General features: G+C 39.5%; 1 protein-coding gene across 4 annotated transcripts in view; it reads left to right on the top strand.

The window, feature by feature from the left end:
* The window catches only part of TPH2 (tryptophan hydroxylase 2), a 120,966-nt gene extending 106,675 nt beyond the window's left edge, over positions 1-14,291 (top strand). For all 4 annotated transcript variants that reach the window (XM_062203216.1, XM_062203213.1, XM_062203214.1 and 1 more), the window contains 3 exons: positions 3,312-3,407; positions 13,136-13,269; positions 13,398-14,291. In XM_062203216.1, coding sequence (XP_062059200.1) covers positions 3,312-3,407; positions 13,136-13,269; positions 13,398-13,572 — 405 coding nt within the window. In that variant the 3' untranslated portion in view covers positions 13,573-14,291. The remainder of the gene's footprint in view (positions 1-3,311; positions 3,408-13,135; positions 13,270-13,397) is intronic.
* Positions 14,292-20,675: the final 6,384 nt, after the last annotated feature.

The raw sequence follows: 20,675 nt of genomic DNA, 5'->3' as shown, positions 1-20,675 counted from the left end.
CTTTGTGCAACTGCCCTTTTCATTTCTTAATGAAATTTCTCTGCTTTAGGAAGGCCTTCCCTGGGCACTTCATCTAAACCAGCATCTGACATATCATATTACATGGTTTTATTATCTATGGAACAGGTTCCACCTGAACTTACCTTTATTGGTTTTTGATGTTTTGTTGTTCATCTAATCCTGGCAACATGGGATCAGAATTTTGTTGTCTTGTTCACTGCATACCTTTAGCATCTGGAACAGGCTCTGGCATGCAATTGATGCTCAAGAAGTGTTTGTAGCATAGATGGATGAATGAATGGATGGATGTCCTAGGAAGGAAAACCTAAACCCAGAAAAGTCTTAGTCACATAGCTAATTATGAGCAAGGTCCAGACTATAACCCAAGCTACCTCATTCATTTTTTCTCCTCTGAGTCATGCTGTCTCATTCACAAACCTAACTTAGAGACCATTCATTCATTCATTCATTCACCATTTGTTTTTTAATTATTGAGCTTGTATACTGTCTCAGACACTTGTCTAGTTCAGTTGTTCTCAACCAGAGGTGAAATTGTCCCACTGGAAACATTCGACAATGTCTGGAGACTTCTTTGGTTGTTACACCTGGGATGGAGGATGCTACAGACTCCTACTGGGCAGAGGGCAGGGATGCTGCTTGACATCCTTCAAGGCACAGAACAACCTCCCCCAACAAAGAATTGTTGCCTAAAATGTCAGCAGTGCTGAGAGTGCTTTTCTCGTTGAATAGATAGAGGTGCTGATCTCATGGAGTTTATATTCCAGTGGAGGGTACAGATGATAAGCAGTACAGTACTACGTCCATTTCAGACTGTGTCAAAGGTGGTGTGATGGAAAAGAAAGAAAAGTTGGGACAGATTAAAGGGGTTTGCAGCTGGGTTCTGTGGCTGGAGACGGGAGAAGGAAGAGCTGAGACATCAGTCTCTTCAGGGGAAGAACCCAGAAAGGAAATACTGCTTTTGCAGTTAAGCTCTGTGACCTAGAAATGACCAGTTCTTTGATGTTAGCCAGGTGCAGGCCATCGGATGATGGACGTTAACAAAAATACAAACCTACCCCTAAACCAAAGGCCAGCTTAACCTCCAAGTAAAAATAGAGCAAACTGCCATGGGCTAGAAATAATTATTTTCTGTCCCTTTTCAGGAGTGTTTAAATTTTTTCTCAACACCTCAGTGCTCTATTATCACTAATGCAGGACAGTGTTAATTCAGTGCCATTTTTTTACTGTTCATTGTCAGCTTCTCACTTTTCTCTTAGAGCAAAAATAGAGTGATTTCAGCCCCTCTCAACAGTATTGTGAGTTTTTTTGATAATGCAGATTTCTCTGTCTGTCTAGGTTGATTTCTTAAGCCCAACAGGGGCAATTGTGGATTTTAATATCCTGGGGAAGCTATGGTAGTTGATGCTGATAAAACTCAGGCTAATGATATGGTTGTTTATATAATACATACACATCTATGAGAGACTTCAAAAAGTTTATGGAAAGTGTAATTTAAAGGTAAGTTGGTAGTGGGCATTTGGCCTAGCAGATAAGCTGCCTGAGTCTCATATTGAAGTGATGGGGTTTGAGTCCCAGCTCCAGCCTCTGACCATAGCTAATGCAGACAGTGGTGATGGCTTAAGTAGGTGGATTCTTTTCAGTCATGTGGGAGACCTGGACTGAGTTCCTGGTCTCCGGCTTCAGCTGCCCCACCCCCCCCCCCCCCCCCAGACCTTGCAAGAATTCAAGGAGTGAATCAGTGGATGGAAGCTCTCTCATTTATCTCTTTTTTATGTTTGTATGTCTCTTTGCCTCTCAAATATATTTTTAAATTCTAAAAATGTTATTTTTTGTACAAAAAATATTGAAATCCACGCATAGTGTTTTCATAATATATATTTTCTATGAACTTTTAAAGGCTTTTCTTATGCAAAGATTTCAAACTTTTGCATCAGAATAAGCTTATCTTTTAATTCTGTTTTCCATGACTTAAAAAAATTATTTAGAGGGCAGAGTGCCAGAGAGAAGGGAGGGATAAATAGAGAAAATTCTTCCATCCACTGATTTACTCATCAAATGCCCACAACCAGCAGGGTGAGGCTAGGAGTCAGGAACTCCATCCAGGTCTCCCACATGGGTGGTAGGAATCAAAGTACCTGGGCCATCTGCTGCTATCTGCTGGATGCACTAACAGGGAGCTGGATCTGAAGTGCAGAGAAGCCAGGCCATAAATTGGTATTCCATTATGGGATGTGCACATCTCAAACAGTGACATAACTTGCTACGCCGTAATGCCCAACCCTACGTGGACTTTTTGAAGTACTCTCATGTAAACTCACACATGTGTATACATATACATATGTAGATATAAAGTTAAGATTTTGCTAGAAAATCCTTAAATTATGGTTTTAATAATTTGTTTAGGTATTTACTTGTTTTTGTGGTCTCCTTTCTTTTTTTTTTTTTTTTTAAAGATTTATTTATTTTATTTGAAAGGCAGAGTTACACAGAGAGAGAAGGAGAGGCAGAGAGAAAGAGAGGTCTTCCATCTGCTGGCTCACTCCCCCGTTGGCTGCAACAACCTGAGCTGTGCCAATGCAAAACCAGGAGCCTAGAGCCTCTTCTGGGTCTCCCACACGGGTGTAGAAGCCCAAGGACTTGGGCCATCTTCTACTGCTTTCCTAGGCCACAGCAGAGAGCTGGATTGGAAGTAGAGCATCTAGGTCTTGAACCAGCGCCCATATGGGATGCCGGCACTGCAGGTGGTGGTTTTACCCGCTACACCACAGTGCTGGCCCCTCCTTTCTTTTTCATAATTTTTTTTCACAAGCATTGATACCTAGTATGTACTCAATCAAAGTTTGCTGACTGAATAAACAAAAATAAGTTTGAGATTGCTGGATTCTAAGGTTTTTTTTTCACATTTACATAAACTTACATCATTGAACTATAATTTAGTAAATATGGTAGCATGTTCTTATGACTTACTAGTGGTATAATCATGTATTTATAAATACGTGTTTTTTATTTTTAAAGCTATTGTAGGGAACATGATCTGATCCCTAGGGTTTCTGAATTCAAGGAGCACAAGACTCTTAGATGCTAATACTTTTAAAATATACTTCAAACCTAGGAGAGAATTATTAATCAGGAGAATAGGTTTCAACAAATGTTCTTTATTTCTGAAGTATTTAAATTGATCATATTGAAGAAATTATGCACAATGCACTGTTTATTTTGGGTACTATTTTATTCTGTCAAAGATCTTGTTGACTAGTCCATTGGATGTGTGTCTTTTTTTTTTTTTTTAGTGCTATTTCTTTACAATCGAGTTTGGTCTTTGCAAGCAAGAAGGACAGCTGCGAGCATATGGAGCAGGACTACTTTCCTCCATTGGAGAGTTAAAGGTACGAAGCTGTGAATGAAAACATCCTTCCCAAGCAAACTTGTTCAAGGTCATGGAAAATATCGATTGGTTTGAGCATTTCTACTCACAGATACCCCATAAATATTTAATAGAGTTTGGCACCTCAGATATGGGTTCTGACCTAACTCTTAGCACCTCTGAAAATGGGTCATGCCTTTCTGAGTTTGTAGTGTGACTCAAATGGCTGAGTGGCCATGTGCACAGATCCACAGGAATGAGAAATGTGTGCCCCAGTATGGGGTAACAAATGGATTTCTTCAGTATAGTGCTGGAAAGTGTGTATTTAGCTAGGAGGGATCCTACCCATTGAAATTTACTTGTGAGGGTAGTTTGGCTCCTCCAATTTCTGTTATCTCCATGGTTTCCATAGAGTCCCCAGAATCTACATGCTAAGAGGTTTTTGAAATTATTTTAGTTTCTTCAAAACTAATGTGTATAAAAATATTTGTGGACATATACAGTTTGAAAAAAACCAAGCTAAGTACATTGTCAGAGAGCTATTCAATACATGTACTGATGCTTAGATAATGCTATTTTTACCATAAAACATTATTTAAAGATCATTTATTAAAATTGAGGGCTGGAGAATTCTGATTAATTTTAATATTCTGGTTGTTTAAGAACTTCTGTTTATACCAGTGGTGCATAGCAAGTTTTTATGACTTTAGAATGCAATGTGATGTTCAATGTGATGCACAATATACAATGTGACGTACAGTCCAATGTGAAAGTGGTACTGCAAATAACTTAATTTTTCTTTGATTATTTAGAGTTGATTATTGGCTATCCTAGAGTTTTTATTTTGAGCATTGATTGAGAATACACTTGAAAATACATAATATACTTAAGAAATATATGGTTATTCAAACATTTTGGTTCTTTGTATTATTGAATTATGTAATCTAATTGTAATTTTGTTGGAGCCTCTCATTTTACTGAGTCCTCTCATTCCATTCATTATTCCCTAAAAATTTTCTTGAATGTTTACTATTTCCCACATACTGAGGATAAAAACACAAATAATTGCAGTGACGAAGAAAGTAACTTAACAAAGACTTACACAGGCTTTAGTATTTTGGGTGCTTTGTACATATTAACTCACTATTATCTCAACAACCCAGTGAGGAATGTGACATTATCATCATGGATGAGGCATAAAGACATTGTAGAACTTCCCTAGTATCACACAACTAGCAAGTGTTGGACTTGGGGGCAGCCTAGGCTTTAGGATCTGAGCCTCAACCAGTAGGCAATGCTGTCTGGGATCCCTGCTATCTTGCTAGTGCAAGAGATAAACAATCAGATAATATAAAAAGTGTGACAAATGTGTCTGGCACACATCAGAACTTGCCTGAGAAGGCTTCCTGATGAGGGACCTCCTGTCCAAATTGATTATTGAGGGATGGGAAGAGTGAATAAGAAAAGGATGGGACACACAAATCAGTCATCCTAGCAGTATGTGTACCACCTGGATTCTAGCCAAAGCCTGGCCCATTGAGGGAACTACCTAGACTCAGCATTGCTAGAATAGAGGATAATGTTCAACATAACAAAACCTTAATGTAATGAGTTAGTTTTTGCTAAGTTCTTAGCCTAAACATCCATTTGGGGGGCTAAGTCTACAGCAGTAGCATGTTGTCTATTTACATTCTTCTCAGTTTATAAATCACACAAGAGACAAAAAAACACAAATTTTTCTCATGGTCTGAACTTTCGACAGGGTCTTCTGCTCTGGTTAATGAGGCATGGGTAGGCAGCACTCGGGTGAATCTGTTGGTTTGTTCCTATTGGTGCAGACAGAATCGTCTGGAAAAGGAAATCAGCCAGAAATATGTACACCAAAGGGCATTGTCTGCCATGCATCTTCTTGTTCTGGTCCATCACCTCCAGCCATTAGCATTCTTCCATTCTCAAGTTTCAACACTCCAACATCCCTAAGATTGCTACTTTGGACCATTTTTACACTTCGGAAATTCTTTCCATAGGAAATAGCCTCTGATTGTTCACAGAGAATACATAACTGAGATTCTTTCTTTAGTGCCCTCACCTGCCCTACTTCCTGCCTGACTCCTGTAAGACCCTCAAACCCTCTCACAGCTCTTCTGAATACTTCTGTCTGACTTTTAGTTGAATGAATAAAAGATGGTCCTGGACCCATTTAGGGATGGCGTTGTTAATAGCATTATCATTAACCCCTGTATAAACACACTTACAGATTTGAATACAGTTACTTTTTGCAGTAAAATATTTCCTGCAGTGCAACTGCAACCCAAAGGGAGGTCCCAGCTATACTGTTGGAAGTTTTATTATTATTTGTAAGTTTTATATGAGTATCCACAACTCACCTCCTCCGTTTGAAGATGACATATTCTAATATTGGTACTGTAGGAGGCTAAATTTTCCTGAGGCATACATGTTCCTCTTCAGAGTTGACCAAGTACTTCCAAGGGATATTTCTCTTGTGTGGGTGATAACTTTAAGTTTCCTCTCTTGCTTTTTGGACAATGCTTATTTTTATATTTGAAGATAGAAACAAATATGGACAAGCTTACAAAAGCTAACAAATCAGATCATCATAGAGACTATTTCTTTTTTTCTCTCACATCAAAGATTGCTCTCTCTCTCTCTCTCAATAATCTATTCTGTAGGGATCTTCAGGAATTCTAAAAGTGAGTTTGAGAGAGCTCTTCTGTTTGTCCCATAAGTTTGGAGAGTAGTTAATAATGAGCTAAGTCACATTTAAAAACAGGCCAGTGGGGTTGCTATTTAACTCTGGTTATGACACCAGTTAGGACTTCTGTGGCACACATCAGAGTTCAATATTAGGCTGTAGCTCCCGAGTCCAGCTCCTGCTAATGCAGATCCGGGGAGGCAGAACTGATGGCTCAAGTAATGGGTTCCTGCCACCCATTTGGGAAACTTGGATTAAGATCCTGGCTCATGGAATCTACTCAGCCAGGCTCTGACCATTGCAGGCATTTGAAAGTGAACTGGCAGATTAGAGCGTCTCTCTCTCTCTCTGGCATACACATAGTATAAAAGGTTTAAAATTGGACACCTGATTGCTGCTTACCCACAGTCTAGTATGTATCTTTCCTTTCACATTCTTTTTTTATCTATCCTAGAGTTGATCTAACTATATACCTATAGTTTTTTTTATTTATTATTTGTTTACTTGTTCACTTACTATCCAACAAACACAAAATTGATCAGCCAAGATTTTGAAAAATTTTGTATTTATGCAATGGAAATAAATTTCATGTATTTCACATATACAGTTTTAAGAGCATCATGACACTTTCCACTCTACCCTCCCTCCCTTGGTCCCACCCTCCTCCCTTCCTTATTTTTCTTGTAATTTTACAATGACATATATTCAATTTACTTTATAATCACAAGCTTAACAATCTATTAAAGAATTCAACAAGTAGTAAGTAGAAAAAAACCACTGCTCCCCGAGAGTATAGACGAGGACTATAAACAATAACCAAATCTCAAAATGTCAGTTTTACTCATAGACATTTAAATTTTTTTGTATTCTGTGTATTAGTTAGTGGTCCAAGATTTTAAGAACCATGGAGTCCAGTAGGGAAATTCTAAGAAAGTGATGGAGATGGGTCTTTTTGAACCCATCTCTCATGGAGAAGCAAGGATGAAGTTTCTTCATGTTAGATGGCAAGGAAATGATTGTTAATCACTGAATTGGATGAGTCTTAACTCAAAATGCTAATCCATCTAAAAACAAAAGGCAGTCTATATTTCTTTTTCATGAGTAAAGATAAGATGTAGGTCTTTATTTCTTTAAGATCAGACATTAGATTTAAAAAAATTTAAATGACCATAGCACCTGTTCTATGGTAATTGCTGGAATATTAACTATAAATGCAAGGATACATCAGAAAGTTTGTGGAAAGTGGAATTAATAGATAAATTTATTTTAATGCAAACATGTTCATGTCCATGCATCATTTTTTCATAATATGCATTTTCCCATGAACATTTTGAAGACTTCTAATATATATGATTTCAAAAATATTTTGCACCAAAACAAGCATCTTTTTATTACACTGAAGTACTTTTGTACATTTATTTTGCTTTTCAGGTTTGGAAAAAGCTTATGGTTTAAAAATTTTTAATTATCATTTTTGGTCTTTAGTTTTAGAATGCCCTTGCATGATGAATTTATTGTATTGCCTTTTATATAGCTATTAATAAGCAATCTCAGAACAACTTGATACTTTTTGGAATCATTTGTCTTTCCTGCCACTTGCAGCAACTCTTGGGAGTGGCCAAAGTACTTCGAGGTTGTAAAGAAGAGGGCCTGCATGCTCTCTGGTCTTAGCTGGTGCGTCACTCGTGCAGTTTGAGGTCCTGCACCTTAACCTTGACCAGAGGCCCTTCTTGTCTTCCCCACTTCCCACACCCTAGCCCCAGTCTCTGCCACCTTCTTTTCATGGAAACAGCACTCTTAGTAGTACCAGAACCAAAGCTGGCGAATTGGAAGCTGGGTGCTGGCTTTTACCTTTACAAAGAGATAGTGTGAGCAGGGAGGTTGTTTCTTCACCTCTCTGCTTATTCATTAAAACTTTAGCATTGTTGATTTTAAAACAGTGTGATATATCATTGCTCAATTTGGCAATAGGGCTATGGAAGCCACATTGTGCTTAGCAGGATGAGCATTGGATGTTCAAAAACTAATTCAGAGACACAGAGATAATGCATGTGTATATATACAAAGGTATATATTGGTCATTATTCAGACATGGGAAGACATGATGGTGGTGTGAATGTGGGAGTGTCTGCAAATTCTTATTTAGCATCTAGGGCCCAAAGTACTCAGAAACCTGACTTCACACTTGAGGGTTTTTTTTTTTTTTTCCAACTTCAACCAGTCCTAATATAGAGAGTGAAGATCACAGGGTTTACATCAAGAATAGTTGAGATAACTATGTCATTGCAAAGAGAGGTGTCTCTGAATTAGAGATGATATCTAGATATACTGAGAGTTTCTCATACCAAGCACTTTGCATGCATTTAATTTTTTAAAGATTTATTTATTTATTTGAAAGGCAGAGTTACAGAGGAAACACGCACACACACACACACACATACACACACAGAGGAGAGATCAGATCTCCAAAGATATCACTCTCCAAATGGTCACAACGACCTGGCTGGGCCAGGCCAAGGCTTGGAGCCAGGAGCTTCTTCCAGGTCTCCGACATGGATGCAAGGGCCCTAGGACTCAGGTCATTCTCTGCTGCTTTCGCAGGCTTATTAGCAGGGAGCTGGATTGGAAGTGGAGCAGCTAAGACTTGAATTGGAGCCCACAGGGGATGCTGGCATTGCAGGCTGTGGCTTTAATGAGCTGAGCCACAGTGCCAGCCCTGTGCGCATTTAATTTTGACCCAAACCTTTCATGATATATTCTATTAATGTTCCCATTTTCCAGATCAATACTGGGATGGGTTCATAAAAGTGAAGTATCTTGCCCAAGGTCATGTCATTAGGAATGGCTACAGCCAGATTTGAACCTCAATTCTTTATCTTAAATACCGTCACTGTTAGTCCCCTCAGAACATTTTCTATTAACAATTGGGTTCTGAGAATTTTTTAATGCTCAGAAGAGATTTTTATATTCAAAAGACAGGAATGACAAAGGAATTTTACCTTATGTACTAATACTAAGTCCAGTTGCTTGAATTTGGCCATTTGTGTGGGGAGAGGTAGGGAGGCCCAGGCCCCATGGGAAAGGCTGCTGTGGTCAACTCATAGTGGTTGGGACTGGTGATGTAGTACAGTGGGTTAGGCCCCCAACTGCAATGTCAGGATCCTGTATAGGCGGTAGTTTGTGTCCCAGCTGCTCCACTTCTGACCTAGTTCTATGCTAATGTGCCTAGGAAAGCTGCAGAAGATGACTCAAGTATTTGGGCCCCTGTATCCACATGGGAGACACAAATGGAGGATCAGGCTGCTAGTTTAGGCCTGATCTAGTCCAAGTCATTGCAACCATTTGGGGAGTGAATTAGCAAATGTAAGATCTCTTCTCTCTCTCTGTCTCTCCCTCTCTCTCCATTATTCTATCTTTCAAATACATAAATAAATCTTCAAAAAACAATTCATGAGGCCGGCACTGTGGTGCAGCGGGTTAACACCCTGGCCTGAAGTGCCGGCATTCCATATGGGCGCCGGTTCGAGACTTGGGTGCTCTACTTCCAATCCAGCTCTCTGCTGTGGCCTGGGAAAGCAGTAGACGATGGCCCAAGTCCTTGGGCCCCTGCACCCACGTGGGAGACCCGGAAGAAGCTCCTGGCTTCAGATCGGCACAGCTCCAGCCATTGCAGCCAATTAGGGAGTGAAGCAGTGTTTGGAAGACCTCTCTCTGTCTCTCTGCCTCTCCTCTCTGTGTGACTCTGACTTTCAAATAAAATAGATAAATCTTTAAAAAACAATTCATAGTGGTTGAGGTAGAGGAGTAGAGTAGTGGTTGGTGATGTGAGTGCTGTGTATTTGCAGGTCCTATTAAAATTATATTCCTAGGAGAGCCCTAGAATTCATGTAGATTAATCTTTCCGTTTGTGAAAGAGGAAACTGCAGCCCGCCCTGGGGTGGTTTCATTCTAATGATGTTATGCATCCAGCCTCCAGGACAGCTACATTTGACACCCAAGTCTCCGGATTCCCTGTCTTGTGCTCTTGTCTTTTGCAGGATGGGGAAATCCAAAACAGTCCTCTTTTAGAGAGAGTTCCTGTAAGAGAAGGTGGCTCTTCAGCATTCCTGCCCCTTTAAAGAGGATTGCCAGTAGAAGACTGTCAGTCAGATTCTGTCACCATTGCAAAGCTCTTCTCTGCTGGAAGGGCGGTTAATTCTTTCAGACTTCAGGGTATCAGATAGTTAACGCTTCAGGAAGGATTCGCTCCAGAGCTCCCTTGGGAGGTCAGATCGTTTGGGTCAGTGTATACAGAAGGAATCCCTTCTGCTCTCCTAAACAGGTGGCTTTGAGCAAAACATGGATCAAAGTTGAAAGAAAAACTAGGTGGGGCTTCTCCACTGGATAGTGGAGTTTGGAATCATAGGCGACATGGGTGCATGAACTCCATTTGGGTAGCAGGGACCCAAAAATCCTTGGACCATCGTCTGCTGTCTCCTAGGATGCATGAGCAAGTAGCTGACATTCGCATTTGGTATTCTGACATGGGATGCTGTGCTTAACTCTCTGCACAACACCAGCCTCTGTAATGCATTTTTGCTATTTCAACAATCAACTTTCAGTTTTTTCATTGAATATTCTGTTAGGCAAATATGGTCTGTATTGGCTAATGATCTTTGCCCAACATTGTATGTTGTGAATACACTGACTTTTCATGAAGTCTAGAGTAGAGCACCCTGCCCTCTGGAACTTATGCTGATCAATTTTAATCCCCTTTACCTGATAAAATAACTGAAGAGGTCATCTGGATACACACTGGAATTGCCACAGGACAGTTTTTTCTAAAGCTGTTACACACACTCTGGAGGCAGCCTCCGTAGAGTGACTGTTAAGGTTGCTGATGTTCTATAGAAGCCTTGGAGACCCAAGCTTTTAAGTCTTATTTCTTTCCTGTGCTTGTCCTTGACCTGGTGAAAAGTGTTTGGCTCAGGGATGTCCCAGGGGAGCCATGACTTAAATGTTCTTATAATATATTCTGCTGCCACTCTGTCCATGTCCCTGAATGTAGGGGTGAGAGAGTAGAACATCAAGGACGCTGGGTCAGCCACTGTCTTCCTCCCATCTGTGCTGATGGATGAGTGGGCAATGAAAGCCACGTACTCTGGTTAAGCTACCCAGAGTATATGGCTGCGAAGGAAGCAGCTTCTCACTTTGAAAACCCTAGCCAGCCAGTAGGAAGCCAATTTGTTGCATAGAAGCAACAGATCTCATAACAGGATGTTTTGTTTCTTGAAACTGTGAAGCTGTTTTTAAAATGTGGACAGAATTATTGGTCATGTGGAACCCAAGTCCTCTGATGTTCACTGTCCTGTGTTGAATCTGGTGCGGATGCATTTGCAGGTATAGTAACCTTCTGCTGATAATGAAGTTGTTCTGTGGGGCAAAAAATATAAAAAAATTAAAAAAATGAATGAACTCTGAGAAACCTGCTGCATTTGTTCTGTGATGTATATGCACATTGATCTGGACAAAGGGACTTTGTGGCAAAGCCTCTCACATGCAGGGTAGGGCCACCTGCCCCTTCCTTAGATGTCAGTCCTTTGGTTCTCAATTGTATTTTCAAAGTTAGGCCACCAGGGTCTTCTCCATGGAGGACTGTACATCTTTCTATGCATTTTGAAATTGTTGGGGGAATGCACCAAGAAGGTTGAATAAAAAAATGGTTTTCAGACTTTTTCCAGGAACCTCAGCCATTGAGAGATTGAGAAGACAGAAAAGTGCTGGATGCTGCCATTGAATGTGGCTTCAGAGGCACGTAGCTCCCATGTACAGTTTGTGTATTGGAAATACTAGGAGGTTATGTGATTTACCAAAGGTTCACAGTTAGATGGCGGCAACATCTGGATTAGAGCCTTGGTTTTCTCACTCTTAGTTCAAGGCAGTTTCTGTAACTCCCCCCCCCCCCTTTTCTCTCTTCCTTCTAATTTATCCCTTAAATTAAGAAAAAGATTGAATCTGGAGGAATATTTCCCAAAATATAGATTACAAGCACTTATGTAAAAAACTACTTTAGATGCCTATAAAATACAGATTTGTGGATTCCTTCCAGAGTTACCAAATAAAATCAAGGCCTGGGTGTCTGCATTTTCATAACCTCCTCAACGATTCTTATGTATACTACATGTTAGGACCATTAACCTGGGCCTATAAATAGCCAGGTGGCACGTGGCAGGAAATGACCACTGACATTTAACATCACTGACTTTATCCTGAGAACACAGTCATTCATTATTTCTTGCTGTTCTTAGTGCCAGCCATGTAGGGAGCTGAACGGAGCTAATGATGGTTCCAAGAGTAATTACACCAGCTTTTCTGTTTCTCTATTGCCTGCTCCTGGCATAGCTCTAGCTATTAATATTAGCTCCTTTCTCTCCCCCCAACCTGGCAATATTTATCTGCTGTATACTGCTTTGCTATACTTGGTGGAAGGTAAATGAATGCTTTGCAGGTATCCTCAAATATCCAGACCTACTCTAAACTTGTTGCTACACAGCACCTGGCCTCAAAATGTCTTGCAATGACTCCACAAATAGTTCAGTGAGAGCCCCAATTACCTCTCCACGCAGGTAATTATTGCTTCTGCCATTTAAGTGAAATTTCAGTACATTGCTTAGAGCAATAAATTTAGAAGCATATTTATGCTGTCCCTGCTTCTATTCATAACATAGATTGCAAATCCCATTTCTGTTGGGGTACAGTTCTGAACTGTCCTTTGGTATGAAAATGGCCGATAATAAATAAAACAATAATACCCAAATCTCATCCCCCTCCCTCCCCAGAACCTAAGAGACTTAATAAAGCAAAACAAATAAACAAAGACACCCCTCCTAACACCCAATTAACACTGCACACAGGAGAGTTCTGTATCTCGTGGCAAATTAGAAATTGAGCAATTCTGTAGAATTACGGAGCTATCAACTGTGTTGTGGCAACGTGATGTCATGGCACTTTGGAAGTTTCATTATGGAGTCTAACAGGTTTTGTGGTGTGTTTTGCAGCACGCTCTCTCTGACAAGGCGTGTGTGAAAGCCTTTGACCCAAAGACGACTTGCTTACAGGAATGCCTTATCACCACCTTCCAGGAAGCCTACTTTGTTTCAGAAAGTTTTGAAGAAGCCAAAGAAAAGATGAGGTAAACTTGCTTTTTCGTCCATCTATAGAAAATGGCCTTTTATTTTTCCGGCTCTGTTCCCTCCTTTATCTATCTCTTGTGCCAATGGGGGTTGATCAAATATCCTTCTATTTCTGTTTATTCTGCAGGGACTTTGCAAAGTCAATTACCCGTCCCTTCTCAGTGTACTTCAATCCCTACACACAGAGTATTGAAATTCTGAAAGACACCAGAAGTATTGAAAATGTGGTGCAGGACCTCCGCAGTGATTTGAACACAGTGTGTGATGCCTTAAACAAAATGAACCAATATCTGGGGATTTGATGTCTCATACCACTGTTGTTGCCCGCATGATCTTTTTGGAGCTTAGCAGCAAATTCAGTGAACGTCATATTACACCAATAGTGTTCTGTGTCATGGCTCGACTAGTAAGCATGCAATTCTGTATACCTATACCACTTGAAATTTACTGTGTTAGTGTGTGAACACCACAAGGAACCCCACCACAGATAACCACTCATTGTATGAAAGTTTGTAAATGTTTCAATGTCTTAAATGGATGTGATATTCTTGCATAGTGCCCTTAACCAAACTGCAACTCTTTCAAACCTGTAACAAATGGTCCTCTTATGATTCTAGCTTATGACCTTTTCTTTCTTGGATCTGAGCCTTTCCTCTGTATTCATTAGATAAAATGGAAATAGCAATGAAGCTGTTTCTATTTTTAATAGTATTAGTGTTTTCACAGCATTATTTGAGATAAACGCAGACTTGTAGGAAACCTTCCTTCACATTTACAGAAGACTCAGCATTCTGCTTCAAAAACCATCGTGGTAACACTATAGTTGGAATGACTTTTAGGTTCAGTATTTATACGATACAAGAAAACAGAAGTTTTTACGAATGGGATGTGTAGGTTGCATTGACCTTGTAAAAACTGAATTTTGGCAGGCTTCTTTAAGCATTTTGAAAGATAATGCTTCCAGAGAGAATGTTAGAAGGACTAAACATTGGAGAATAAATACTGGGACTCTGAATTTTAAGCTGAAATAAAGTCAATTATTATTTCAAGTGTTTAATGTTTCTCTGGTCAGAGGACAGTTAAATCATAAGGCTAAAAAGCACATCTTTGATCTCAAAGGTATGGCAATTGGATCACAAAGAAATTAAGTGATTTTCCCACAGTTGCATACTTGTGCACCAACATTCTCAGTCCATCATGTTTTCCTTTTGGGTTGCCAAGAAGTTCTACATGATATATATTTATATGTGTGTGTGTGTGTATTTATGTGTAATTGGATAACAGAAATTAGTGCCTATCAATATAATGTTTATCATTTCATAGGATTTGTATCTCAGTCAAGGGTTGCCAATGGTACATATGTGTTTCCCCTCTCTGTTCCAAAGCAGGCCAGAACTAAGGGAGGTTGCCCACTTTCTAAAGTTTGGGTAACTTCAGGCAAACACTAGTGACAGATCACACGTTTCTGATGGCTTTTGTGGTAAGAAATAAGATTAGGTTATTAAATGGACAAGTAACCTGCTGAATGAGTGAATGAATGTCATCTTTGGACTGCCTCACCTAACACAACAGCTGTTCTCCTGATTCTGCTTTTGAGAGTATAGAGCATTGGACGGAGGAAGGAGAGGACAAGAAAAAGCAGAGAGGAAAAAGATGACAAAATGACTTTTAAGTTAGCAATCCTAAAATATTTACGTGACCAATTTCCAAGGATGTCCTTTTAATAGAAATTACATGTGGTTTCAAAATGATTCATACTCTCATAGAGGGTCCACTATGTCAGGTATCTTTGGACTCAATGTTTTCAGTAGGAACATGAAAAAGAGTTAGAGTACATTTCACAGAGAAGCCAAATTCCAGTGAAAATTCAGAGATTTGAATTTTGGTTGTCTCAACTATTGAGGATTTTTCATTTCTGAAGCATTCTCCAGACAATGCAGCTTTCGAGAAGGGATTTGGTGGACAGAAAGTGAGAATCATGAAATGTAAACACTAATCTCAGTGAAGGGAATAGTGCCTTGAAAAAACACTGGTGGGGAAAAATGATAAGCACACTGAACCAAATTAACAGTCAACAGAGTGAACAAGAAGTTGTGTGTGTATGTGTGTGTGTGTGTGTATCTTACCATCAATTCTCATGTTAATGTGATGTTAATACAAAAAAGCAGAGATTCAATGTAATTCCTAGATATAATTCTAAGAATATAATAAGAATATAATGATACTTCCATCCTCCTTATCTCCATCTCCCTCCCTCCCTCCCTCCCTCCCTCCTTCCCTTCCTTCCTTTCTTCCTTCCTTTCTCTTTCTTAACTTTTGAGATAACGTATTTTTAATTTACATAATAGTTTAAGGCTTAATACTCCACTAAATAAAGAATTCAAAAAATAAAATGTAGAGTGACTGTAGTTTAGTGGGAATATAAGCAAGAGCAGTTGTATATTTTAATTGTTTTATAGATCCATAAATACATAGTTTCTTAGATCTTGCTTTGCTAGATGTAAGTAATACTCACTATCCATTTACTTATAATTATTAATCTAGAATAATAACCCAGGACAATATATGTTGATTTTTTCAGAGTAGATGCTGAGTTTTCTCAGAGGAGAAAAAACTGGCTAAGAAACTTAATATCTGCCTTTTGTGTTGTTTCTATAATTTGGAAGTCTTAAGAGTTCTGTTATATTTTTTCCTTAAGAAAAGCAAAGCGACCATAAACAGCCATAAATGTTTTTCCTCTGAAAGAGGATTTTCTTAGTTAAGAGTACTTGAGAGAGAATGATATTTAATTGTAAACAAAGCCCCTTAAAATAGTATTTGGGGTGTCTTTTGCTTGATGTGTAATGAAATCTTTAGTGCAGAATCTGTTTTGTGTCAAAAATAGAAGAGCTGCAAAGTAAATGGGCTTTCCCACAGAGCTTATATAGGTATCATAGAAGGAGGAGGAATTACTTGATTCTTTTTAGATTTGTTCTCCATTTGGAATAGCAGTAACCATGGTTTTCACCCTGTGAAACAATGAAATCATGGTTTTCATTTGTTGTGAGCATTTAACATGCAAATGCCATTACAGCTAATGGTGGGAAAAATCCTATAAAATTTAACAGCCATCATAGGAAAAGTGTTGGCAGAAAAAGTTCTCAGATAGAAATAGTGTGATAGGATAATCACAGCCAGCCCCTTTCCATATCTGATACCTGCTCAGTGTAACCATTTGTCTCAATTACGCCTCTTGACTTGAAGCTAAATTAAATAGATCCAAGGGCAATTATAAATTTAAAGGCATTTGTTCTCTGTCATCTCAGTGAATCATAACTTTATTTTGGCTTTGCTGCTAAGTTCTGTAATCAACTAATCAGAAAACAACACTAAGTTCCTAGCAAGACCACACACTTTGTAAAAGATAGCTAAATGTGAATAGTGTAGTTTTATACTTGAAACATTTTTATCTGTTATAGGTTAGGGTCAAGTCTCCAGTGTTTCTTGAATGATCAGTTTATTTGACACCATAAGAGCATGATAGGCTGTTTATAAATTGAGGGTAGGGAACTTTGACACAAGGATTTTTGTTAGTTTGTTTTTCACATTGTAAAGGTTGTGAGACTTTGGTTTCTGGTTTAGTATCATTTATTTACTGTAGTTTAGGAATGATGCTTTATGGTATGATATATCTGCTTGTCTTGCTTGTACATAGTAAATGGGCCCGAGCCTAATGAATGTAAAGTATTGCAACATTTACCAACACAAAAAGTCTAAAATGAAAAACAGAGTGCTTTACTGTAGAAGCAAATAGAAATACAGAGTTTCATTTTCAAATGGAGTCATGGCTCACATCATCTCATTTTCTTCATTCCAGGAGGAAAACATTAACCCAAGATGTAGTTGTCCTCCAATTCATTTGATCTAATTTTCAGCTTCTAAAGAATCCAGTGCAGATGCTTATTCTCATGAAGCTGTCTTACTTACAATGAACAAGAAAGTAGCCCAGAGTTCTCCAGTATGTCTGAATTTTTTCCTCAGTTTCTAAAGACATTCTCTTATTTTGGAAAATATGTCTTACACAGATTGCCATATTCTGGGAAGAGTCAAGGGATACTGCTTCTTCTAATATTAGATTTGCATATGTTCAAAACAAATCAGTTTGGGAACATGAAATGGTGATTCTTTATAATGTGGCTTGGGGCCTCAAACCATTTATGCAGTCTCTTAGAACATAGCAGGCATTGCTCTAGATACCGAGATGTGGTGCTGAATAAGACAGGAGACACTTATGCCTACTTTGCTCTAATATTGCACTCAGGAGATGGAGGCAAAAAACAAACCCCATATGGTTTGAAATTGTGGCAAATTTGATGGAGAAAATTATCAGGGTGATTGATGAAGACTATTAGGAGAGAGAGTCAGGTGACCTGGAAGGGCCTTTCTGAGCAGATGGTATTTGGCCAACTTAGGCTGAGAAGTAGCCAGGAAAGAGAGCCTTGGAAAGAATGTTCTTGAAAGAGGGAATAGCAAGACCAAAGGGTGTCAGGCAACAGTGAGGTTGATGCGTTTATGGAAGACAGATTGCCAGTGGGCTGGAATGGAATGATGCAGGGACAATGTAGGAGGCAAGAATGAGATACTATAGGGTCCCAAAAGAGATCAGATGCAGTCTACAAGTAGTCCTCATTGGAGGACTGGAAAGAAGACAGTATCCAGATCTGATTTATATTTTTCAAGAGCTTACTCAGGCAGCTGTGTGGAAATGGAATGCAATGGGGCCAGGGGTTGGGGGAGGGGAAGAAGAGTAGAAGCAGTGAAACCAGTCAGAAGGACACTGCAATATTGGGGCACTGCAAGTTGGTATCTTGTCAGATCATGGTGGAACTCATTCAACACCATCATAACTAAATAAGTTACAAAGTTCAGTGTGTGCATGAGAGCCATCAGGTAAGAAACTGGGAGAAATTGGAACAAGTGGTACCTGGATTGTTTCTCACTTGACTGGAAGAGGTTTTCAGATGATATCCTGTCTTTCATACATACTTAAAGCTTCCTTTGACACAACATCACATTAAAATTTCTCTGGTTGGAACAGAAAAAGCTAGACTGGAAAACAAATCCCACTGCTTTTTCATGTGACTCATAGATATTGATGGCAGAAATAAAAATGAAGTAGAAAATGGGGCATTATTGGTGAATGTTGATGGTGCTGACAGATAAGATAATTCAGGACAAAGAAACCCCCTTACCTAAAGGCAAACTAGATCATGTGTTTGCTGTCCACTCTGGCCATGTCTTCAGGAATAGGCCATCAAATGTAAGTGAACTGGTTAAGTCTGCTTCCCTTCTGTTTACTGCCTCTCCTATCCCCAAATGCATATTTCAGATATCCCAGAAAAGGTTCACTTGCTGTGATTTCTTCTCACTCCAAGAAGAATGGGTCTGGTGCAGCAGCTGGAAGTATATTTCCTTCTTTGGGAAGATTGCAGTGAGCCTGATGTTCAACCCAAGGGCATCTGTGGTTATGGTGCCTGCAAACAGCATTCTCATAATCCAGTCTGGATACAGTTTTTATAATTGAACAACAAAAACATCTGACAGATGTGGGCAGGGTAATTTGAAAGCTAGATAGCACAAAGAAATCAAGTTCAGTTTCTGTCAAAATAAAATCTTTTTAAAACAGATGAAAAGCTGGCCTTCATTTTATAGGTTGGAAAAGATAATATTAATTATAGGAAGGTGATAGGGATTAATTGGTCTCCCTGTACTCCTCTACTTCCATTGCAGTGTCCTCACTGTTTAGTTTGTTCATTTACATGGCACCAGCAAGATGCTGAATCAGTAGGTCTATTATTCCCAAAGGTTTGCAAACCACTGAACACATCTAATGTGCAGCTTGCCCAATTTTAGTGAACAGCTAACTTCACAGACGTTAATGAGGCCAATTATTGGCAAGTGAATTTGAAGTGAAGAGCACATTAGGTTTGCCACTATAGCAGTTATTTGTTTATCGGGATTGATTGAGGCAAACTTTCTTTTGATCATTACATCTGATTGATCACTGCACGTGGCATTATGAAAGAATGAGGTTTCCAAATCAGATAGCTACTTGGAAGAAAAATCTCTGCCTCACAAGGGCAGAACATGTTCCCCTATCCGTTTCAGTGTGAAAGCCGAGCCATTAAATCGGAATGGATCCTAATTAGTCCCTCACAAATCTCTAAAACTTTTTGGTCTTTTCTGTTGGGCAGAACTTAAAAGAAGCCTAAATTCCTCCCTTGCCCACGTATAGTCAATATCAAAGAAAATAACTTGCATGGTAATACTTACTGCTGAAAATGAGTGCAGACGTAGCAATCCTGATTTGAAGTGGCATTGGAAAGTATAATTTGGTTCACCCAGCCAAATGATTACTGCAAGTACAGATCATCAGCACGGCCCACTCCAGGACATTTGAATTGGTGATCAGCTGACAGCTAATTGCCAGACTGAGGCACCTCTTAAACTTCTGCCTGGGAACACAAGGGGAAAATCCCCGTTACTCCTATAAACTCCTTGCCTGTGTGGAGACTATCTTTTCCATGTTGGACACAGGTCTCTAAAGTGGTTGTCTTCTGCTTACACTGATACAGCATCCATACTCTCTGTCGAGTAACTGCATCCCATTTTCCCCTTTGTGAATCTCATCTCTGTCCCTGAGTCTCTGCTTTGGGTGGAGCTGATCTCATCTCTCAGCTCTAATGGGGTGCTTATGACCTAGGGTTGGTCAATGAGATACTATAAACTCCTGTCCACAATGTTTGGTTCAGGCATGGGCCATGCCCTAAGTTAGGGTAAATAAGGTCAAACCTTGGACTTTGCTGGAGCTATTGCAAAGGAGATGTGCTGCTTTCTTCTCTGGTCGTAAGGTGGTGGAATGTATATCTGGAACTTAACGCAGGCCACTGTATAGAGAATGCAGGGCCAAGAATAAAAGACACACACAAAAATCTGTTAATGACATTGTCAAGCTCATGAATTTAGCTGTGGCTGTAGCTAGATGTACCTTTGGACTCCCCAGGTCCTTGAGCTAATAAATGTCCCCTGGTCCCTCGCTCTCATTTTCCTCCTGCTCTCAGTGGCATCAAACTAGAGCTGACATCCATTATAAAAACATGAGGAGAGGGGCAGGAAATATTAGATTTGCATCATTGCACTTTTCCTCTAGGTTCTGGGAATCACAACGTCCTGGAGAAGTGCTATTTAAGCCCTTTTGGCTTAGGCTGTCCTGTGGAAAAGGGCAAGTCTGACCTATTTATTCTCTTCTAATATTTTCAGGATGGTATGACTTCCTCCAGTGAGATCTGACCAGCAGAAGTGCTCAGCAGAAGGGTTTAATTGGGTTCTAGATGATAACTTGAGATTCAATCTGTGGGTTGCCGAT

This window comes from Lepus europaeus, chromosome 10, assembly GCF_033115175.1.
Source record: "Lepus europaeus isolate LE1 chromosome 10, mLepTim1.pri, whole genome shotgun sequence".
In the NCBI taxonomy this organism is placed as follows: Eukaryota; Metazoa; Chordata; class Mammalia; order Lagomorpha; family Leporidae; genus Lepus; species Lepus europaeus.
The sequence above is the reverse complement of the archived record's forward strand: the minus strand, read 5'-3'. Positions and strand labels throughout refer to the sequence as shown.